This window comes from Taudactylus pleione, unplaced genomic scaffold, assembly GCF_031769625.1.
Source record: "Taudactylus pleione unplaced genomic scaffold, aTauple2 ptg000019l, whole genome shotgun sequence".
Lineage (NCBI taxonomy): Eukaryota > Metazoa > Chordata > Amphibia > Anura > Myobatrachidae > Taudactylus > Taudactylus pleione.
In genome coordinates this window covers 20,032,161-20,056,469 of record NW_028284421.1, presented here as the reverse complement: position 1 = coordinate 20,056,469, position 24,309 = coordinate 20,032,161, and the positions used below count along the sequence as shown (strand labels likewise).

The 24,309-nt window shown below is 44.1% G+C and overlaps 1 protein-coding gene across 2 annotated transcripts in view; it reads right to left on the bottom strand.

Annotated features, from left to right (window-relative positions):
* The window catches only part of LOC148540392 (hydroxylysine kinase-like), a 118,437-nt gene that overhangs the window by 64,150 nt on the left and 29,978 nt on the right, over window positions 1-24,309 (bottom strand). For both annotated transcript variants that reach the window (XM_088445822.1, XM_088445828.1), the window contains exon 2: window positions 16,776-17,130. In XM_088445822.1, coding sequence (XP_088301948.1) covers window positions 16,776-17,118 — 343 coding nt within the window. In that variant the 5' untranslated portion in view covers window positions 17,119-17,130. The remainder of the gene's footprint in view (window positions 1-16,775; window positions 17,131-24,309) is intronic.

The window sequence follows — 24,309 nt, the reverse complement described above, 5'->3', positions numbered from 1 at the left end:
CGATAATCGATGTTATGAAACACAAAGTTCTACACTTAAGATAATTGATCATCGATAAAAAAAACATGATGATCCCATTTCGTACTTTGATGTTTTATCAAAGATCAATGGTATATACCAGATCCGAAACTAGAGTTTTTGGTGCCCTGTGCCAGAAAGAGCATTGGCGCCCCCTCCCCCATTATTTTTCAAATAGGGACATAAGATACGCACCCGAAAAAGAGCCATGGTCTCATGGGGAAGGACTAGGGAAGAGATAGGGGAGGCCAGGAGATGCCGGGGATAAAAGAAGAGGAAGCTACTAGTGAGAATGATAATAAACAGAAAATTGACAGGCCCAAACAGCGCCCCCTGCCCTGCAGTGCCCTGTGCCATGGCACAGGTTGCACTACCCTATTTACGGCCCTGGTATATACCATCAATGTTTGGTGGTGGCAGGCTGCCAACAATACAACATAATGCTATATATCTGTCAACATTATGACCTGTCTATATTTTGAATGTCAACATTTTAACTTGTTTAAGTTTTATAACGTGTATATTATGAATGTCGACATTTTGACTGTCTAAGATATGACCTTGTTGACTTTATGTACATGTCGACCGTTGGCTGTCGACTTTTTGACCATGTCAACCTTTTGACTGTAAACTTTTGACTACATCCTTAATACACCTATTAAAAAACGAATAAATATTAAAGAAATGTAAAACACAACAACAAAATTTGTAAGGGTTACTAACTTTGAATTAGGGTCCTACAGTGTACTACAGCGGCCGCTATCCGCCAGCGGTGATAGGAACCGGCCAGAGAGCCCCAGCCTCCTGTCAGCTTCCTTACCGCACTCCTACTCCGGGAAGAACTACCTTCACCATCACCATTAATCCACATCAACACCACATTAACTATTATTAGCGGGACGCCGCAATCATTCGTTTGAGACTGTTATATTTAGTAGTTGATTCCAGTGACTGTAAAGAACCTGTACTCTTTCCCAATCATTATTCATAATAATTTTTCCCTATATTTTTCCTTATTTTTTCTATTTTTAAGTACATTTTTCTAAGCAAGATACTTTTATCTTTAATATCCTTGATCCGATCTACCATCAAGAATTATCATTTTCTATTTTCCAATAAATGAGCATTAATTCATTGATTTCACATGTGGTCATAATTTCAGCATAGTGATACGTTGATTACAATCATTTAAGGATACACACTAGATGTTTTCTATATATATATAGCAATTACCAACATTACGAAAGGACCTTTATTTGATAGCCTTCTGCTGACCCCAGTGTAGAATTTCTTAGTGTACTACAGCTATTCATTATCACTAATGGGCCCATTCCATATGTGGAAATGCTAGTTTCTGCATGTTTTATGTGACTGACCCATTCATTATTAGGAGCTGGATGGAGCACCTAATATTAAGTACACTCTGAAAACTGATAGTTTTTGGAGTTTGCTTCAGAGAAATAACCTCATTACATTGATTCCTGGCACCCCGCTCCTTCCTATGGCAAAGAGCTACGGGGTTGCGAAGAGGGCTCTGCCGCCTCCTTAAAGTGCTAGTCTCTGATAAGTAACACATCTACTTCTGTAGCAGTGTTACTGATCACAGGAACAGCTGCTTTTCAGAGCAGTGTCAATGCACTGGAGTAGTAATGAATTGCTCTTATAATAATTAGAGATTAGCGCACTGTGTGTATACAAGCTCAGTGACTGGGCATTAGCCCAATGTGTGTATACAAGCTCCGTGAAAGGGCATAAACCTACTGTGTGTATGCAAACTCCATGACTTTACTGGGCATAAGCCCACTATGTGTATACAAGCTCCGTGACTGGGCATTAGCCCACTGTGTGTATAAAAGCTCCGTGACTGGGCATAAGCCCACAGTGTGTATACAAGCTCCATGACTGGGCATAAGCCCACAGTGTGTATATAAGCTCTGTGACTGGGCATAAGCCCACAGTGTGTATACAAGCTCCGTGACCTTACTGGGCATAAGCCCACAGTGTGTATACAAGCTCTATGACTGGGCATTAGCCCACTGTGTGTATATAAGCTCTGTGACTGAGCTTAAGCCCACAGTGTGTATACAAGCTCTGTGACCTTACTGGGCATAAGCCCACAGTGTGTATACAAGCTCCGTGACCTTACTGGGCATAAGCCCACAGTGTGTATACAAGCTCTATGACTGGGCATTAGCCCACTGTGTGTATACAAGCTCCATGACTGGACATAAGCCCACAGTATGTTACAAGCTCCGTGACCTTACTGGGCATAAGCCCACTGTGTGTATACAAGCTCAGTGACTGGGCATTAGCCCAATGTGTGTATACAAGCTCCGTGAAAGGGCATAAGCCCACTGTGTGTATACAAGCTCAGTGACTGGACATTAGCCCACTGTGTGTATACAAGCTCCGTGAAAGGGCATAAACCCACTGTGTGTATACAAACTCCGTGACTTTACTGGGCATAAGCCCCTTTGTGTATACAAGCTCCTTGACTGGGCATTAGCCCACTGTGTGTATACAAGCTCCGTGACTGGGCATAAGCCCACAGTGTGTATACAAGCTCCGTGACCTTACTGGACATAAGCCCACAGTGTGTATACAAGCTCCATGACTGGGTATAAGCCCACTGTGTGTATATAAGCTCTCTGACTTTACTGGGCATAAGCCCACTGTGTGTATACAAGCTCAGTGACTGGGCATTAGCCCAATGTGTGTATACAAGCTCCGTGAAAGGGCATAAGCCCACTGTGTGTATACAAGCTCAGTGACTGGACATTAGCCCACTGTGTGTATACAATCTCCGTGAAAGGGCATAAACCCACTATGTGTGTATACAAACTCTGTGACTTTACTGGGCATAAGCCCCTTTTTTGTATACAAGCTCCTTGACTGGGCAGTAGCCCACTGTGTGTATACAAGCTCCGTAACTGGGCATAAGCCCACAGTGTGTATACAAGCTCCGTGACCTTACTGGGCATAAGCCCACAGTGTGTATACAAGCTCCATGACTGGGCATAAGCCCACTGTGTGTATATAAGCTCTCTGACTTTACTGGGCATAAGCCCACTGTGTGTATACAAGCTCAGTGACTGGGCATTAGCCCAATGTGTGTATACAAGCTCCGTGAAAGGGCATAAACCCACTGTGTGTATACAAACTCCATGACTTTACTGGGCATAAGCCTACTGTGTGTATTCAAGCTCCGTGACTGGGCATTAGCCCACTGTGTGTATACAAGCTTCGTGAGTGGGCATAAGCCCACAGTTTGTATACAAGCTCCGTGACCTTACTGGGCATAAGCCCACAGTGTGTATACAAGCTCCATGACTGGGCATAAGCCCACTGTGTGTATATAAGCTCTGTGACTGGGCATAAGCCCACAGTGTGTATACAAGCTCCGTGACCTTACTGGGCATAAGCCCACTGTGTTTATACAAGCTCAGTGACAGAGCATAAGCCCACAGTGTGTATACAATCTCTGTGACCTTACTGGGCATAAGCCCACTATGTGTGTATACAAGCTCCTTGACCTTACTGGGCATAAGCCCACAGTGTGTATACAAGCTCTATGACTTCGCATAAGCCCACTGTTTGTATACAAGCTCAGTGACTTGGCATTAGCCCACTCTGTGTATACAAGCTCCGTGACTCCAGTTCACAGTGATAAATTAATATGGATCACGAGAATGAACCGAGAGGAGAGCAGAAGCAACAAGCAAATGCTAGCACTGCAGCTACTGGAAGTCCATCACTATCATCTAAAGCTGATGCTCAAGGGCGTAGAGGCTTTAAAAAATTATGGAACCTGACATAAAACAATCTAGATTTCATAGGGGTAAAGACAAAAAAAAACCTCTAAAGACTACTACTAGTGCAGAAAAACAGAAAATTGGCAACATACCATTCACCACACATAGTGGCAAGGAAAGGCTCAGAGTTTGCCCTTTATTTCTGAGTGGTGGTTCTGCAACTGTCAGTGAGGCATCTTGTGCCTCTCATGGCATTAAAAGACCTTTTCAATCTGACTATAGAAGAAGTGTAAAAAAATGTAAAGCCAATAAGGCAGTAGATCAAACTGTGTTTTTTGAAACACAAATGTCAGAAATTCCTGAGGAGAGTCTAAGTGGGTCCACGAGTGGTATTGCTATGTGTAAGCCTGACCTTTCAGAGAAGCCTCCATCCACAGTTTCTTTTCCATCTGTTATTGTAGGGATGAGCAGTATTGCCGAGGACATAGAAATTGAGGAAGCCACCGTGGAATTGCAAGAGGATGAGGGGAATATATGTGCAGCTGACGCTGGCACTAATGAGGATGTTGAGGATGAGGATATTGTTTGTATAAGTCAGGCACCAGTGGAAGCAGCTCTTGGCCAAGATAAGAAGGCCATTGCCATGCCTGGGCATAGAACCAACAAATCCACATCTTTTGTGTGGAATTATTTTTACCCAAACCCTGACAACGTTTGTCAAGCCATTTATATCCGTTGTGGGACCACAGTTAGTAGAGGTAGGGACATTAAGCATCTAGGAACCTCCACGCTATTACGTAATCTGCAGCGAGCTCATGACAGGTGTTTGATAACAGAAACTCCTGCTAAAAAAATAACTACAAGCAGTCCAGCATTAGCTAGATACCTTCTCTCTACAAAACCTCAGCACCTGCAATCTCTGCCGACAACACGTTCATCCTCAATATCCTCAGGAATTAACCAAAAAAACAATTGACTGTTAAAGAATCTCTTGCAAGGGGAAGCAAGTATAACAGCTCTCACCCTGTTGCACAGCGGATCACTGACGCCATGACAGCTATGCTAGTATTAGATCTGTGTCCAATATCCGCAATTAATGCAGTGGGATTTACACAGTTAATTGAGGTCCTGTGTCCCAGGTACCAAAATCCATCTCAGTTTCATTTTACCCGAAAAGCCATTCCTTGGCTGTATCAGGACGTTAAACAGAACCTAATTATTGGCCTGCAAAATGCTATTGTACCCACTGTCCACTTAACCACAGATATGTGGACAAGCGGTAGTGGACAAACTAAAGATTACATGACTGTGATGGCCCACTGGGTGGGTGAATCACCTTCAAAAGCAGCAGAAGCAGTATCTAACAAACAACTCCAGCTCATTCAGAGGCAGGCAACTCTGTGCATCACTGGATTCAATAAGAAGCATACCGCTGACAAACTCTTAGAAAAACTAAGAGATGTCATAGAAACATGGCTTACCCCACTTGGACTCTTCTCAGGATTTGTGATTTCTGACGCTACAAATATTGTGAAAGCATTACAGCTAGGTGAATTCCAACACATCCCCAGTTTTGCTCACACAATCAACTTAGGGGTGCAGGGTTCTTTAAAACAATGACAGGGGCGTGCAGGAGATGCTGTCTGTGGCCCGAAAACTTTTGTGACATTTTCGGTATTCAGCGGCAGCGTGCAGGAGATTGCAGCACCTGCAAGAGCAGTTTAATTTGCCCTGCCATCAACTGAAGCAAGAAGTGGTAACGAGGTAGAACTCCATCCTTTATATGCTTCAGCGGATGCAGAAGCAGCAAAAAGCCATCCATAGCTATACGACAAGCCATGACATTGGGAGAGGAGGGGGAATGTTCCTTAGCCCAGCACAGTGGAGAGTACTTTCTGTTTTGTGCAAGGTGCTCAAACCATTTGAAGTTGCCACATGTGAAGTGAGTGCTGACACTGCTAGCTTGAGTAAGGTGATTCCCCTGATTAGGCTTTTGGAAAAGCAGCTGGAGAAATAGAAGGATGAGATTAAACAAAGTGATTCCGCAAAGTATGCTGGACTGATAGAGCAAGTCCTTTGTTCGCTTCACCAGGATCCACAGGTGGCCAAGATCTTGAAATCTGATCATTATATTTTAGCAACCATGCTTGATCCTAGGTTCAAGTCATATGATGTGTCTTTCTTTACAACTGACCCAGATCTTAAAAGATTCAAAGCGCTCCTGGTGAGCAAGTTGGCAGCTGAAGTGACACATGGCATTACGATGACGTCTCCTCCTTCGGTTTCCCCAGCAGCAGCCAGAAAAAAATTCACCTTTTCCAAAAGACCCAGTGGTGATGCAGTTAAGTAAAGTCAACATTTTGACATCTGGTCGGGTTTAAAAGAATTGCCCAACACCAGTGACACCTCTACCGTAACTCCATCTAATAAGGTTACCATCCAAAGAATGGTGGAGGATTATTTTCAGGACACCGTACAAGTAGACATGTCACAGAGTCCCTTCGAATATTGGAAGAAAAAAAAGGCAATTTGGAGACCCTTGAATAAACTGGCTTTGCATTACTTAGGCTACCCACCCTCCAGTGTGTACTCTGAGAGAGTTTTCAGTACAGCCGGGAACCTTGTGAGCGAACGACGTAGGAGGCTACTTCCACAAAATGTAGAAAAAATTATGTTCATTAAAATTAACTGGAAATTTCATGAGGAAAACCTTTCCCGCCAATCACGTCACAGTACAGATACTTCTGTGCATTCCAGCGTGGATGAATTAATATTGTGTGAGGAATCGGATTATGTACACACTGATGATGGTGAGGATGGCAATGATGGTGGCATCTTGCCTTTAGCCGATTGGTAGCTTTTTTTGCGGAGGCCCAAACAAACCAAGCACTTCAGCCACAAAGTGGCAGTCCCTGTCGCTGAAATGGTTTGTTAAAGTGTGCATGTCCTTTTTAATATTCAACATAATGGTGGGTGGGAGGGCCCATGGACAATTCCATCTTGCACTACCTTTCATTTCTGCCACTGCTGTGTGGCAATGTTTCATAGATGTGCTTTAAACTGTGGTGTCTGTGCCACTGCACCGCTGCTCTGACGCTTGGTAACCAGTCAGCTCACTGTAACCTTTGGCCAGTAATGGTGAAAACTATAATGTAAGCTGTGAGGTGGTCTAAATTGACTGTAAATGACTGTAAATTAATGTTATTGAGGTTAATAACATTCTAAGGAGAAAAAAGCCCAATTTATGTGATTTTAACTTTTTTTGTCAATTTTTGTATAAAATCCAAATCCAAAGCCAGTCACCACAGTTTGGCAAATCCAAATCCAAAGCCGGACGACAAATTGGAACCAAATCCAAATCCGGCAAAAATGGTCTGGCGCACAACCCTAATAATTATGTATCCACCACAACCTTGATGATGAATAGGCCCATGAGCTTTAAACAGATAAAGCGAGTCTCCTAATGATAGTTATCCCACATGGATATGTGTATAAAGGCTTGTATAGATATATATGTGTACATGTGTGGGCTTACGTATGTGTGAGAGCACGTATTTGTGCATATATGGCTATAAGTGGGTTTACACATGCAGTATATGTAGGTGCAGAAGTGTATATATGTATGCATAAAAACTAACTGGATGTTTGAATAACAATGAGTCATGCTTATCTGGGGAATATTTTAATTGCCTAGACGGCAAGGATGCTACAAATAGTCTTTCCAGGGACATAGGGCCTCATTTATTAATGAGTTTTATTACCAAAACTAGTGATACGTTTCACTGGGGTCTATTTACTAAGCAGTGTTAGGAGACAGAGTGAAAAGTGATAAGGTGCCACCCAATCAGCTCCCAAAAGTCATTTTTCAAACACAGCCTGTAAGTTGACAGTTGGGAGCTGATTGGCTGGCACCTTATCACTTTCTTATCACTTTTCACTCTGTCTCCTAACACTGCTTAGTAAATAGACCACACTGTGTGTGATAAATGGTGCTCCAGCCAATCAGCTCCCAACTGTCATTTTTCTAAATGGAGCACCATTTATAACACACAGTGAAATTTCATCACTCGTTTTGGTGATAAAACTTGTTAATAAATGGGGACCATAATAAGTACTCCCGCCTCCCATTTATTAATTTATTTATTGTTGTTTTAATTTTTTCTGTATGACCACACGGACAGTAATTAGAAGAAGAGCTATAGGAATCTCTGCACTCATGCAATGCTCTGGGAAAATGTCACATGGACCCAAACAAAAGCCATCATGCAGAACATGTGGAAAACAAAACATAAAGCCCACGAAAGTGACAAGGGAATTTGACTTCAGCAAACAGACAACATGTCATGTCAAACACCCAATGCCACTAGTGCCTTACCAGGGACTGCACAGCCAGCATGGCCCCAGCCTAGATGTTCTGCAATGTCCATGCCAAAGCCAAAGGGACACCAATACATTGAGAAAGACCACAAGTTGGTTGAAACATGTTGGTGGAGAAGCTGTTCCTTACCAGAGGGTGAGACCAGAGCAGAGATCACAGACAGTTGGTGTACCTGGGCCGATATCCCCTAATAACCCATGCTTGATTTGAGGCGTTTGCCTCTCACCCATTGGTAGGACTCTGTTTGACACATTTATTTGTGTTTCATTTTCATTTTCTTTTTTTAAATTGTATTGTTTTCACCTGAGAGAGAGAACTGAGCTATGGAAAGTGATAAATTGGAGAGTGATAGACTACCAACCAAACAGCTCCTCACTGTCATTTTTCAAACACAGCCTGTAACATGACAGTTAGGAGCTGAGTGGCTGGTCGTTTATCACTCTCCAATTTATCACTTTCCAGAGCTTAGTACATCTCCCTCATTAAATGGTTTTTACACTATATTCTTCCATTTCCTCTTTGTTTCATATACATGTGTATTGGGAGTAGCGATGTGCGCCGACCCCCGTGTTTTGGTTTCGGATCTGGATCTCCCCTGGTTTTGGATCTGGATCTGATTTTGGATCTTTTTCCTTGGTGTTTTGTTTTTAGGTTTTGGTTTCGATCTGTATTTTTTCCAAAAAATTATATAAACAGCTAAAACCACATAATTTGGGCCTGTTTTTGTTCCTACAGTATTATTAACCTTAATAACAATCATTTTTAGGCATTTCCAGGCATTATTAACCACCTCACAGCTCACAATATTGATTTCGCTATTTTTCATCAATATAGGCCAAAGGCTGCAGTGAGCTGGCTGGCTAAAGAAAGCAACAGAGCAGCAGCACAAACGCACGGCAGCTTAAAAAATCTATGAAACATTGCCATGCAGCAGTGGCAGACAGGATGGCAGTTTAATAAACTATAATAATGTCATTCGGCACTGCCCCAAATTGTGCAAAATGTAAAGAAAAGAGGTGCAAGATGGAATTGTCCCTCCCACCCACTCTTATGTGGGATATTAAAAAAGGACATGCACAGTTTAACAAACCAAGCAATTTAGCAACTAGGATTGACACTTTCTTGGCTGAACTTCTTGGTTTGTATGGGCCCCCACAAAACATTTTTTGGAAGGACTACCTTCAATTATTAAGGAGGAGGTTGATGATGAGGGTGTTGGTTGTGGAGATTGCATGTGCTGGTCCAAACTGCTGGTAGCTGATACTGGACTGCTTGTTATTAATTTACAAATTATTATAATTTTGTTAAACAAATTGCATGAACTCGCAAATTACGTAATAGGGAGGAGGTGCTTAGATGGTTAACGTCCCTTCCTCTGCTAACTTTGGCTTTACAAATGGAACAGATGCCTTCACAACTGTTGTCAGAATTTAGATTAAAATAATTCCACACCCAAGACGTTGCTTTTCTGGCTTTCTCATCATCAACATCCTCATTAGCGTCAGATAGGACACAAATTTCCCCCTCATCCTCCTTTTGCACTTCCTGCACACTATAATTCTAATTTTATACTATTTCACCATCTAATACTAGCACAGCCGTCATGGCGTAAGTGATCCACTGTGAAACTGGGTGACAGCTGTTATACTTACTTCCTCTATCAAAGGACTGTTTAATAGTAAATTGTTTTTTAAATTACTACTAGTAGTAGTCTTCTTGGTCCCTTTCTGGGATGAAGATCCACCCCCAGCAGCAGCAACAGATGTAGCACTCAATGATCCTTTTGAGGAATCATGGACAGGAGAGGAGATAGTCATGCTTATGAAATTGGATGCAGGACTACTTCCGATCATGAATGAAGATATTGATGATGATGCAGGTGGTGGAGATTGCAGGCACTTGGATGCAGATAGAAGGGAGCAGCTAGGTGACACTGGACTGATTGTCGTTCGTTTTTTTGTCCCCAAAGTTTCAGAATTTGAAATACTCTTTCCAATTTGATGAATGTGCTGCAAGCGACGGAACAGGGAGGAGGTTCCAAGATGGTTAAGGTCCTTACCTCTACTCACTGTTAATTGGCAATGGTTACAAATGGCTTGGCAAAGGTTGTCCGGGTTTGGGTGGAAATAATTCCACACATGAGAAGTGGATTTTTGGTCCTTCTCCTAGGCATGCCAACAATGGGATTTTTCCTACCATGGGCAACAACTGTTGCCTGAATTACGGTTTTTGCACAAACATCCTCGGCATCAACATCCTCATCATCATCATCAACATTCTCATCATCCTTGTTATTGTTATCGCCAACTACATAAATATCCTCCTCATCTTCCTCGTGCAATTCCACAGAGGCATCCTCGATTTCTACATCAGCATGTTGACTTGTGCTGCTCATCCCCACATTTGCAGAGAGCACAAAAATGGTGGAAGTACGATCCTCTTCAAATACAGTATTAGAAAGGTCAGGCTCACACATGGCAACCGCGGACACACTTGGACTCTCCTCGGGGATCTGTGACTTTTTGGAGACAATTTTAATTATTTTTGTACCTCTTCTACAAGCAGAAGGGCTTAAATCATCACAACTAGAACCACCAGTCATAAATAAAGGCCAAGTCCTTATCCTTTCCTTGCCACTTCGTGTAGTGAATGGCATATTGCCAGTTTTTTGTTTCTCTAAAGCTGCTTTAACAGGGTAAAAGTTGATTTTTTTAGCCTGACTTTTTGGCCTGACTAAGCTCTGGTACATCAGCCTTCATAGATGACGATGACAGCCTTGCATCGTTATCATGACTGCTGCCGGCAGCTACAAGACTGGTATGTGGATCCTGCTATCTAGTCATGTGACTGTCCATACTCACTGCGGTTTTACAGCAGTATCACCAAGCAATTATAGCGCAGCTAAGTTGGGGCTAACGCACACAAACACACACAGAATTTTTTTTTTCACACTGCAGCAGCCCTTGACAGACAGCAGCACAGCACCCCTGCGCACCTACGTTGCTGACAAGTGTGGCTAACACGCACAGAAAAAAAAATGTTTTTTTTTCACACTGGGGGTGAAGAGCACCCCTGAAAGAGGCAACAGCCCTTTGTCAGACCGCAACACAGCACCCCTGCGCACCTACGTTGCTGACAAGTGTGGCTAACACGCACAGAAAAAAAAAAAATTTCTTTTTTTTTCACATTGGGGGTGAGTGAAGAGCAACACTGAAAGAGGCAGCAGCCCCTTGACAGACACCAGCACAGCACCCCTGCGCACCTACGTTGCTGACAAATATGGCTAACAAGCACAGAAAAAAATGTTTTTTGTTTTTTTTTTCATACTGGGGCTGAAGAGCACCCCTGAAAGAGGCAGCAGCCCCTTGACAGCACCCCTTATGGACAGAGCACCCCCTGGACAACACAGCAGAACAGCCAGCCCCTATGGACAGGACAACAGCCAGCCAGCCCCTATATATGGACAACAGACAGACAGCCCCTATGGATGGACAGGACAACCTCAGTCACAACAACAGCCAGCCAGTCCCTATATGGACAACAGCCAGCCCTTAAGCAACAAAACTGTAGCCAACCCCTATGCACAGTAGCACAGTACAACTCCCAGCTCCCTTCCTATTCACTTTCCACAGCCGGAATGAAAAATGGCGGTGATCGCGGGACCTTTATAGAATCCAAAATCCGCGAGAATCTGACAGTGGGATGATAAAGTTTTGCCTCGTTTTCAGATCGAGTCAGGTGGGAAAAGCCGAGCCGACTTGGATCTGACTCGGATCCCCAAAGTTCGGGTGGGTTCGGTTCTCAGGGAACCGAACCCGCTTATCTGTAATTGGGAGTTAAACTCCCTAATACAAAGAATATGGAGATTTGGGGTGAAACAAGTATACAGAGGAAAATTGGCATAAGGAACTTGTTCGAAGATTTTTTCCTTTAGAAGAACTGTGGAGCACAGACAATGTGGAGAAATTACAAATTTCTAGACAATTTATTGACTTTTTATTGGATATGTGACTTTCAGAATGCCTATATGACTTTCCTCTTACACTGTTATGCTACCTGCACAAATGTCACAAGGTCAATGCACATATGAACATCACAGTGATCGGAGGTGAGCAAGCATACTCTGTCACACTTTACATTTGAGGGGTTGGGTACAGGACCCGACGGTAACAATGCCAACGATCAGAATACAGACAGTAGCATCCCAACAAATTCTATTAGGTATTCTAACCCTAATCCACCCCTCTTGCAGCCTTACCCTAACCTTCCCTTCTCGCAGCCTAACCCTAACCCACCCACTAGTGTCTAACCCTAAATCTAACCCTAATACTCACCACCACAATAGTCAGGATTGTGACCGTTGGAATGCCGCTGTCTGTAGTGTGACCGTTGGGATCCAGACTACATCCCCAATTGAGGACAGAACAGTAATAAAACAGGACTGTATGCTAACCTATAGGGAAATAGGAATTTGATATAGGAGAATTAGTTGATTTCACCTAGGACCTGCAGGACTACTGCTCCCCCAGAAAAATCCGCCACCCCCAGTGAGCCAGTGAATCTGTGCATGGACTTTGCTGCATATAATATGGATATGTGAAAGATATTGCTACAACTACAGATAGTAGAATACTCAGTGAACCAAGTTCTATCAATTCCAGCAATATTTCTCAGAAAAAGTAGTTGTGAACAAGACACCAGTATAGTGTATACAGCAGAAAGGCACATAAAGTGCATCTGCTCACTAACTCAAATACTACTGTATGTTATATAAGCCTGTTAGAGAGGAATTAGCTGAGTAAAATAACTTTTGGAGTTTATGCAGGGTTTCTGGAAATTAAGGAATTTGCTGGTAGAGGTAATTTTCAGGAAATGCTTCAAGGCTACTGGAAAGTCTTATCCTTTTGAGAGCATTCTGCAGAGCAGGTGGTGGGTATTCTGGCTTGTGTGGGGTCTGAGAGACAGGATGTGACTGTTGTTTGTGAAATTAGTTATGGTCAGTTGATAAGAGCAATGGTGATGACTTCATGTGTTTGTCATGGCAGCATCACAGATTATACGTAATGAATGATGTCATGTATTGATATAGCAAGTAGCACTGGATCTGTGGGTGCAACGCTGGCATTTCATTCAGAAGCTCTGCTTCATTTAGAGTGGGAATTATTAACTCTTGTGACAGATTATAGAAAGCCCTCCAAGATAAAAAAGGAGTCAAACCAGTTAGGTGTGGGTTGGGTCCTGCAAGCCATTGTCATGTAGGTGTAAAAGTAGGGAAAAATGTACGCTAATCACACAGCCGCTGCATCTTTGTACGCTAATGCGGCAGGAGGCGCCTAGTGTAACTAAAGGTCCTCTGATTAACCCATCGGTAATCTGAGCACACAGGCCCTGATTCAGAGCCGGACACTCTGACAGAGCGCTCGCTCTGAATCAGGGCCGTCCTTCTTGATTTTTAGAGTGGCCTCCTAGCCGCTCGTATAGCTGTGGTGACCACCCACAGCTATAGCGAGCGGCCAGGAAGATGGGCGCGATGGTCAAGACCATCGCAACCATCGGGCTTGCGACGAGACCCTTGTGGTAGGGTCTCGTTGCCGTAAGCCCTGGAGTGCTTTCGGCTCAAACAGAGCTGAAAGCACTCCTACTGACATCAGTTGTGATGTCAGTGGGGCCGGCCCCAGACGGTAGGTGTTCCCGTGGGAACGCCTCCGCCTGGGCAGCCAAGCCCCGGCAGCCACGCCCCCGGCATGCCCATCAACATCAACAGCACGCCCCCTTTGGTACCAGACCCGGAGCGACGGTTTGCCCGTCGCTATCCGGGTCTCGCGCATGCGCACGATGGAGCCGGCTCCATCGTGCGCATGCACACTGGGCCAACATCGACCCGCTTGCGAGTGCTCAGCGCTCGCGAGCGGGTCTGAATCAGGCCCACAATGCAGAAACATCTGCGACTGACTTGCATGGAACTCTGAATCAGGCCCTACTGGTCTATCCCATGATAAAGATGCAGCATACAGTGGTGTCTTAGTTATCAGGTCTGCATGTGATCTCTGGCAGGAGGAAATACAGTATTTCCAGCTCTACTCCTTTGTACAGGGACCAATACCGAACCTACAGTATATCTACTATTTGTAGCTATAACTAACAAATTCATAGGACATTGTTTTGCATTAAAAGAACATTTTTGTAATGAAGAATCTGATGAATTCTACAAGCTGGATCTTGCCAATTTCCAAGTTATATCAGGGGTGCAGGGCGCACCGGGTTTCACACTCGGAGGGGGTGACACCATGGCCGCCATCAAGAAAAGACAGCCGGGACTCCAATGTATTTTTATGTAGTTCCAACTTTTATTTTACTTATATATGGAGAAAGAGAGAGAGAGAATCGAATTTGCTTTCCCTGTATATTTAATATACATTCAGTTTTCTCGCCTATATTTCTGTATATGTGTAGTTTCATATATAATATGATAGATTGACATGTTATAATAACAACTCCACAGCCCAAACTTTAAGAACTTTTAAACTGGTTTACGCACCACTAGATGCTAAAGTAGCTCCACCTACATTATCCACAGCTCCGCCTACCTATGCCCCATTTTCCTGGGCCTGCCTATTTTGGGTGACACCAAAATGCTGGTTCGTCCTCAGTGACAGGAGCCGGGTGCTGCAGTGTGACATTCTCCTGCAGCACTGAGCTCCTGTCACAAAGGAGGAGCTGACAGTGCAGGAACTAGCCTCCGAGGGCAGCCCAGCATCACCGGGGATGCTGGGCACACCCCCGGAGGGATTCCCAGTGAGGCTACGCCCACTTTTTGCTAGATCACACCTTCTTTTCAGGCGTGCCAACTCCGCTGCTCTAGGGGAATACGGAGTACACATCGGGTATCACCACACCCGGTGGCGCCTCTGGCTGCACTGGTATCCTATGTAGGTGACTGTATGTAAGTGTATGTCCATACTGATGTTTGTGGAAGGCAATACTTGATCTATGTGTTGGCGTGTTTCTGTGTCCTGTGTGTGATACCTGATTAAATAGTGTATACATGAATGACAAGATTGCCTTTACAAAGACCTCGTAGGTCAAAATGTCTTAGTATGAAGGGGGTGCTGTGTCCTCTATCTTTTGTGAGGATGTATGCACTTGGACACAATCTGGTGTTATACCCGGGACTTTACATCATCACCAAACTGTTAACAGGCTCAATTTTCCACCATTCACTGGTAGGAAACCATAGGTAATAGGTCGCAAGCTGCAGTTGCTGCGGGAACTCCTGCAAGTCTTCACATATTTTTAATGTGGCAGTCATTATAAAGATAAAAAAGCTTGGTTTTTCTTTTAAAATTATTGTAACATTAAAAATATGGGAAGACTAGCAGGAGTTCCCGCAGTGGCTGCAGCTCGAAAAATATTACATAAGCCTCCATACTGTATATACTTTAATCCACTTGGGTTTACAATATATATACACATATTAGCATGGACAGGCCTCCTCCCAGCATCAGTAAGTGAGGAGAGATGGAGGCGGAACCGGCCTGGAGAGCAGATGTGCCTGCTCTGCGCAGAACAAGAGGTGAGCTGCTGATGGGTGTGAAAATATTGCTATGGGGACCCCCTTGGTCTATGCCCCTGCTATATTTCTCCAAAGTGCAGGTATGTGTAGTAAAACTACATTTGCCAATGTAGGATCAAGTCACTGTAAACAAATTATTATTAAACCAATATATCTTACAAACTCTTTTCGGCTAGCTTTTGTTATCCGGTTTATAAGCCAGGTCCCTGTTGACTTCTCAATCCACAGTGTAGTTGCAGCAGCAATTAATGAACAGGTAAAACACTGTCAATAGGAGATTTGGGAGTTTATATGTCAGAAACACTTTTCTCAAAGGATTAGCATTATTCGCTGATCCTTTGAGAAAAGTGTCTCTGACACAGAATCTAACCAGGCACCTAAAGCAAGGAATCCCACATATAGGAGTCTCTGTACTAAGCCTAGGAAATAGAGATAAAGTACCACCCAATCAGCTCCTAACTGTCACTTTACAGGCTGTGTTTGAGAAATGACAGTTAGGAGCTGATTTGTTGGTATCTCTGTCCACTTTTTTGCCAAGGTTTAGTACATAGACCTAATATAGTTCACTTAAATCCGGCCAGCATTTGTACTATAACTGGAGATCCAGTGACAGCCGTAGAAAATTGACACTGTTTTACCTGTATGTCACTGATTGTTATATTTGATAAAATTTTGTCTTAAATATAAGGCACTTTTAGAGTATTGGTAGAATGCTATATTTTTTCATGTTGACAATGCTCAGTTATCTCTTTCTGTTTAGTTTTAAGTACATTTCACCACCAGTTGCTTTAGGTCAACTTTTATTTATAGTGTGCACCTTGCACAAGGGATATTTGTTTCTTTGTCTGTTGTACTATTGGCAGGATAAGGTATTGTTATGGTTTCTTGTGTATCTAATGTGAGGGGACACTTCACATGATATCTGGTCCAGACAGCCTTTTTGGCATAATTCTGGATATTCTGTTTGTTTTAACACTTTATCACTTTATAAAACAAATTATTTTATGTTAACATTTACTATTGACCAATAGATGATGTTTATATGATATCTTACCTATAGCCTCTAAAGACATAATTTTACCATCTTTTGTGAATACCGGATTAGGCGTAGGAAGTCCTTCATCATGCAAGAACTTCATGACTTGTGTTTGCACTTCAATAAGCTCTGTATTCTTGCTGATTTCACCATTTGTGATCTTAAGGACATACTCTGTTCCTGCAGTTGTGTCTTCACTCCAAGTCTGGATATAAAAATTCTGATCAAAGTAACCTGGCAGAGACTTCACAGTCGCTACTTGTAAGCCAAACACTGTCTCCACCAGCTTAGTGGCCTGTGCTTCATTAAGTGCTGGCTTACTGGTAATGCATAGTTTTATAGTTCCACCTTCTGAAGTCATTCTGTAGTAGTTCTGAAAAGGAAAAAGAATAATGTTTGTTACACATTAAACTTCATGAAATGAAATCGGTTTTCAATATAAAAATACTGCAATTTGCATAGTTTAAGCAACGCCACATACTATGGGCCTGATTCATTCTCAGATGCTGGACCGCTCCGGTCACAGCTGTCTGATAGTTGCTTTACTGCGCCAAAGCCGTAGTGTGTATGTGCCGCAATGGTGCTGCAACTCCGGATGCAGTCTGGGGGAAGCCGCAGCCTGACTGACAGGCTGCAGGCTTTTGGGGGCAGGAAGGAGGTGCGTTTCAGAAAACGTCTCTTCAGTTTCTGAGGCGTGCCGAAGACAGCGACTGCATTGTCAGGCGCATCTTCACTGGCCTCGGAAGCTGGATATTCTGAGCAACCTTAAGCTGGGTACGCACTAAACGATGGGTACTAGTCATGGGACCCGGCGGTGGTGCCGGCATCGGCAAGTGCATACACACTTGCCGATTCCGGCAGTGACAGAACGACGGCATGGGCCATGCTGTATTCAGCACCATTGCCCCTGCTAATGATATCACCCATAGGACCTGCAAGCAGGTCCAATGGACAATGTCACTGACGATGCACGGGAGCGCGCATCGTCAGTGGCATAGTGCATACACACAGGACAATATGAACGATTTGTAGTTTTGATGCGTTGGAATAGGCCAAATCATTCATAAAATCATCTAGTGTGTAGCCAGCAGGGTATGCAGATGTAGGATGGCCCATACAATGGTCGCCATCTTTGTATGCATGCAGTGGATCTGTGAAGCCAGCAGAGGGTGTCTTTTTACAAAAGATGCCTCCTGCTGTATTAACATAACTTCTCAGATACGCTGCTACCGAAGTTGCAGCACCAACACCATTTGTGACCACCTCTGAATTAGACCTTTATATTAGGGCAAATCCACAGTCATACAGAAGTGATTCATCTGGCAAAGTCGCATTACATGTGACCACGCCAGCCTGCTCTGTCCTCTTTTCATTTGGGCTCTCTGTTCCCTTCTGAGATCATTGTTGCAGCGTTGGATTATTCCTTGTGGATTGTGCTTCAGCCCTCCCTGTGGATTCGCTGGATGCAAGAGGATTTCCGTTAAAGTTACCTCAGCCATCATTTTGGTAAAGTCTTTATTGCTGCTAAAAAACTTTCAATTTGGGGACATAAAAGGAGAGAATTCTCATTTCCAATATATCAATTATTTCATGAGCGGACTAAAGTGGTGTCTACTACTTATTTTACTATAATTTATTATCATGTTTATATTTATATGTGTCTACAGTATTAGAAATACCTACATATGAAATTGCAGACTAGAGATTTTAGATGATCTAATAAATATTTGTTTATTCATTTTAAAACCGTCCATCATTTTTTAATTGTACCTTTAGCGCTGGTTGTATACTTCTTTTTGTTACTTGTTAATCAGTGACCGGCTTGCCTGCTTATTTGTAAGAGTGTAATTTGGCAAAAAAATGCCACATGTATATTGAATGGATACCTATTAACCAAGTTGCAGACTAAAGTGTTACAAAAAAGCAGTTGCTTTCATATGGATTGGGATCCAAGTGACAAAAGGAAACTATTTTTACATACAGTATGCCTGAAGTTCCTGTGATTTATATATGAATCAAGGTCTATGTAGACTGTGTAGGATTTGTTGCTTTGTAAGCAACATCAATATTTAATGTTTAAATGTTTTTTTAAATATATGCATGTGTTTTATAATTAAAACTATTTTATTGGTGGTATTCAAACAAGCCTCTTGTATACTTAATAGAGAGCAAGCACATATACATTATTTCAAATTGAAAATGACTTAATACCAAGCACAGTAATTTTCCTTTAAATATTTTTGTCTAAAAGTCTATCTCCAGGGTCCTAACTAGATCCTAATTACTTGCAGCAGATATTAATTATATTCTAAACTATCAGCCACAGGAATTGCAGTATCTACTGCTTAGTTTGTTTCTTCCAACCTGAAGATGTGACTGATGACACCATGCAGCGGGATGCGGCAGGGGCCGACATATCGGGCGGTCGGCCACCGGGTCGTCTAGTGTGTAGCAGCTGCTCGATATGTCTGTCTGTTGACAGGGGATCGTCGGTCACATCGCTGGGTACACACATCGCTTAGTGTCTACCTAGCATTTCACTCTGTCAGCCACCGCCACCAGCAGCTGCCAGCCCAGTGTGTATTGTCAGCCTCTTAAATAGGGATAGCCATTAGTGGGTTAACTATCAACGGTTACCATCAATGGTACAATCAGTGGTTGACCTCAATGGTATGAGTGGAGCTGCCAGCAGCCAGTGCATCCACACACTATCACTAAAAAAACCAGCTCCTCTAACTCCTCCTCATGGAGCTACACATCCCCATCTTCCTCCTACAGGTCACTGCCCTCACCATTTATTTACACAGTCACACACAAAAGTACTGAGCAGATCTGACTGATCTGTGCAGTGCTTCGGCAGGACACGTAGCGCACAGTCATGTCTATTGATTTCTTCTATTCTGCTCCATGTTCTGTCGTGTTGTGAAACACAATTCTTTGTAAATCTGTGCAGTGCACACTGGTGTCTATTGAGAAGGGGCCAATAAGACTGCACTTGCACATGATACAAAACGATCAGTATCGCCATCAGATCAGAATAGACTGGCACACATGGTTTTTAGTAAAGCCGTGATCTTGGTAAAAAAAAATGTCCAGCATGTTTTTTCTCTGCCAAACACTATTCTTAGTAAATGTACCCCCTGGACTGGTACTTGTGAACTCAGGACCTGATTCGGCTTTGGGAATAGAATGAGAAAGAGCATGTACCTGTGAACCAGGACAAACCATGTTGCAATGCATGGGGTGTAAATACATACATTTTATTTTGCATGCAGGGTAAATACAGGCTGCTTTTGCATGTGGCCCACAAATACTGCACAGCTTTATTTTTACACTGCAATTAAGATGTCAGTTTATCAGTGTGTATAATAACCCCAATAATAATTTGGTGATTTCTTGCGCACTGAGCTGCTAGCCCGTTCAAACCTAAGATAACTAATAGCTTGATACACAGGAATTGTCTCATTGAGCTTTCATAGAAATGACAGGATTGTCACTATTTTACTGAAGTTTGCTGTATTTTCAAGAATTTTGGAGTTTGAAGTAAAGTGTTTTTTACTATATTTATTTACCATTCAAGTATACATTATTCAACCGTTACCTATGATAAGGTCTCCATCTTCCACCAAGCACCACTTAGTTCGACCAACATATTGTATAGAAGATACTTGCTACACATATAACAGTAATTACTACCGAAGCACAACAAACAGAGTAGGGTCACACTAGGCTGAGCACAGCATTCTCATCTGTATAATAACTCCACCCCTATGCAACCAGCCCACTAAGAGTAAATACAACATAGGTATCATAGGGAAGACACAATGGTGAGGTTTTAATACTAACAATTAACGGTAAGATCCACTACATGAAAAAGTGTAACTTTGCGGTGGAGTATTGAGATTCCTATCTAAATTGTATATTGGCATATTCAGTACAGTATGTCACTTTAGGATAAAATAATACATACATTGTTAAATGTAATAAAAAATGGGCATGAGGAATACATATTACATGTAAAGGGTTGTTTACTTACAGTACTGGTGTGGAGAGCCGTGCTGGGATCAAGTGGCTGATCCCAGCATCGGCACAAGAAGAGATGTGTCCCCTACAGGACACATCAGCATCCGGCGCTAGGATGCTATTTCAGAGTATCTGTTCCCAGCACCGGTCAAGTGTCGGGCGCAGCACTCTGTACTTGGCTCCGGGAGCGGGCTTATCATAGCCTGCCGCCCGGCAGCCTGGTTACAGCGGCAGGTGTATGGCTCTGGCCGCGAGCCGAACACGGCTCGCAAGCCAGCAACCAATAGGAGGCGGATGCGATGAGCCAATCGCGGCTCGCCGCGTCATAGCCCCGCCCTCTTGAGGTGTCTAGTTTTAGATGCCGCTGGGAGAGAAAAAGCAGTACTGCTGCGGAGAGGGAGGAGAGAAGACCTCCCGAAGAGAGTGTCGCGGCAACAGGTCCGGCGGCCACGGAAGAGGCCAGAAGACGCCGATGTCAAGAAAGAAGATAGGAGGCGCCGGCTGGAAGAGGAGAAGAAGAGGCGGCGCCGCTGGCCAGGACGGGCCATCGGCCGAAGAATGGCGGCTGAGGACCGGAGAGGACTGCGCGGGTGGGAAGTGAAAGAGAGAACAAAGCTCCCCCCCGCAACCTCTTCCAACAGAGCAGGTAGGCCCTCCATGAGGCCTACCATATACCCCCTCCCTAGACCACCAGGGTTGTCGGGCACTAGGCCCGTGGTGCATTGTCGGGCACTAGGCCCGAGGGCAAACAGGTGGGCACAAGGCCCAGGCTCAGTAGTGGGCAGTAGGCCCTATAAAAAGGATTTACCCTTTATTAGGTGTGAGTGACCTTGGTACTAGGCCCAGGTCACTATTGGGAAAAGTAGGCAGGCAGCTTGCCAGAGCCACCCAAATTATAAGGTGGGCTGGGTATTAGGCCCAGGCCACTAAGTGAGCCCCACCGTTAGGCAGGCCCATAGGCCTGAGCCCCATATAAAGTGGCACTGGGCATTAGGCCCAGGCCACTACCAGAGCCCAATCAGGCAGGCCCATAGGCCTGAGCCGTAATATAGAAAGGGGACTCTGGGTAGTAGGCCCAAGTTGCTCCTATGCCCTGTATTAGGCAGACTTAAATGCCTGAGCCGCTGGTAAGACCTTGGGCATTAGGCCCAGGGCACTGAGCCCATTAGGAGTGTATCTCTGATATAGAAAGTTGGCAGCCCCTGTGTACTTGATTAGAGGTGTGAGCAGAAACCCCTGTGGAGAGCTGTCAGGCTCCCATCAATAAGCTAGGGTTTCCCCAGTCACTAAGAAGAGGAGCTGGCCAGCTCTGGATAGGCAGGTAGCAGGCATTTAATGGGACAGCACCGTGTTTTGCTCTTGTGTACTTATTGTCAGGGCTCAGCCTGGGATCGGCACTTCCTTACCGTCCCGCCGGCTTCCTCTGACATCCCGGGTGGTCGGGCAGCTGGCGCGGCGGCGAAGGAGGAGCTGAGTATTCTCCCCGCATGCAGGAGACTGCGGGTGGTCTGGCGTCGGGGATCGGAGTTCCTGACATGGGTTCCGCCATGATAGTCTGCCCATGTGACAGTACTTCCAGTCCGGGATAGGTGAGTAGTCAGCTGATGCTGTGCACCTATCAGATGGTTCCTATGGTTACTTATTTGGCTCACAGTCTGCAGGAAGTTGCCTGAACAACGGTTGTCTCCTAGTGCCCATTAGTTAAGTTCCCGGTCCAGGTTCCATTGCTCCAGTGTGTCAGCAGCAGTGTGTTTACTATCTCTACCTGTGTGCCTAAACGTCTCTGGTGATTCTCTGTGCAGCAGTGTGTTTACTATCTCTACCTGTGTGCCTAACATCTCTGGTGATTCTCCGTGCAGCAGTGTGTTTACCATCTCTACCTGTGTGCCTAACATCTCTGGTGATTCTCCATGCAGCAGTGTGTTACCATCTCCACCTGTGTGGCCGAACGTCTCTGGTGATTCACCGTACAGCAGTGCTTTCCAATCCAGCCTGTGTCTCCACACCTCCAACGACCTCCCGTGCAACCGTGAGTTTACACCTCTGCCTGTGTGCCAAACATTTCTAGTGATCTCCGTGCCTGAGTACACCACTACCAGCGTGCTTCCTATACTACTAGTGTCCTATCATTATTATTGAGAAGTATATTTAAGTGCCTTGTTCTAGGCATTTCCTCCCTGGGCCACCGTTATCTGTGTCTCCATTTCCATGGGGCTTGGGTACCTGGTCAAATGACCGCGACCTGCTTACAGGGTTCAGCTAAGCCCAAATCCCGCTTGGAGGGGTCACTGGCGAACACCACCCTGTGGGTTAGACTCCGCACCTTTGCCCGGGTCTTGCCAACACCGAAGATCTATGGATGAGGAGAACATATATCCAGGTCCCTCGCCTCCGCTTTCTCCCGAAACTAAGACCTACAGTTTCCCATACTTCTGCTACAGACGTGACACTTATAGTCTGTGATTGTTGTTCCGTGCAGGGCAAAAGTTTAGTTATTGTTATACATGTCGCACTACACACACTGTAGGTTAAGGGCGATGTTGTCTTAGTATGTGTAGTTGCGTGACATAGGTTTAGGCCCTGCACAGCTGTGGTGTATATCTCCTTACAGGGACCTGTAGGCGAGTGAGCGGACGAAGAGCAAGAGTGGACACGGTGAAAAATATCTGAGTGTACTGTCTCTCCCTGTTTGTTTGTCACTGCCTATCCTTCCTTCCTACTGGGCGGACAGTGAACCTTGCATCCCGGTGCAAGGACGGGTCTTTACCTGGTGCTTGAGTGCCGATAGGTGAAAATTCGGGATCTGAGGCCAAAAGTGCCAATGATGATCTTCACTTAAAACCTGAATTTATCCTTCGGTTCGGTAGGGCGTGTCGGTCGACATGAGGAGGGACGGTACTCACATAGTCTCCTTCCTCCTAGGTCATCGTGTCCGTGTTCTAGTTGATGTTTTACAATGTAATGTCGCAGAGTTAAAATCATTCTGTGGCATTAAGGTGATTCAACCTAATTGGAGAAGAGAAAATATGGAAGAACGCCTTGCACAAGCAGAAATGAAAAAAATCTATGTATTGAAAACACTGGCCCCTAGAGGCCTTAACATAGATTTTGAGACAAAATGGTTTCTGTGATAATGTGTGATCTATTTTGATGGATATTTTTTACTTGTATTTATTTATGATTTTTTTTCAGTAATAAAGAGTCATTTTTATAGATGTATATTTTTTTATATCTTTTTTTCTCCCTTTTATGTATGATGGAGGAAATTATGTCCAGTACTATGAAAATATTTAAATCTAAATAACCTGGATATATGTCTGCCTACGATGATGTGATGTAAAGGTTCTGCTCTACACCTTTGGAGTTCCATACATCAAGCTATTTGTACATCTTATTATCCAGACACCCCGTATGAATATGGAGGAGTCGAGGAACTAAAAAATCGGGCTCACGGGGATGGAGTTCTGCTAACCCACTTCCGGGTATGCGGTTCAACTACCGGATATAGATGTGGGACGGGCTACACATC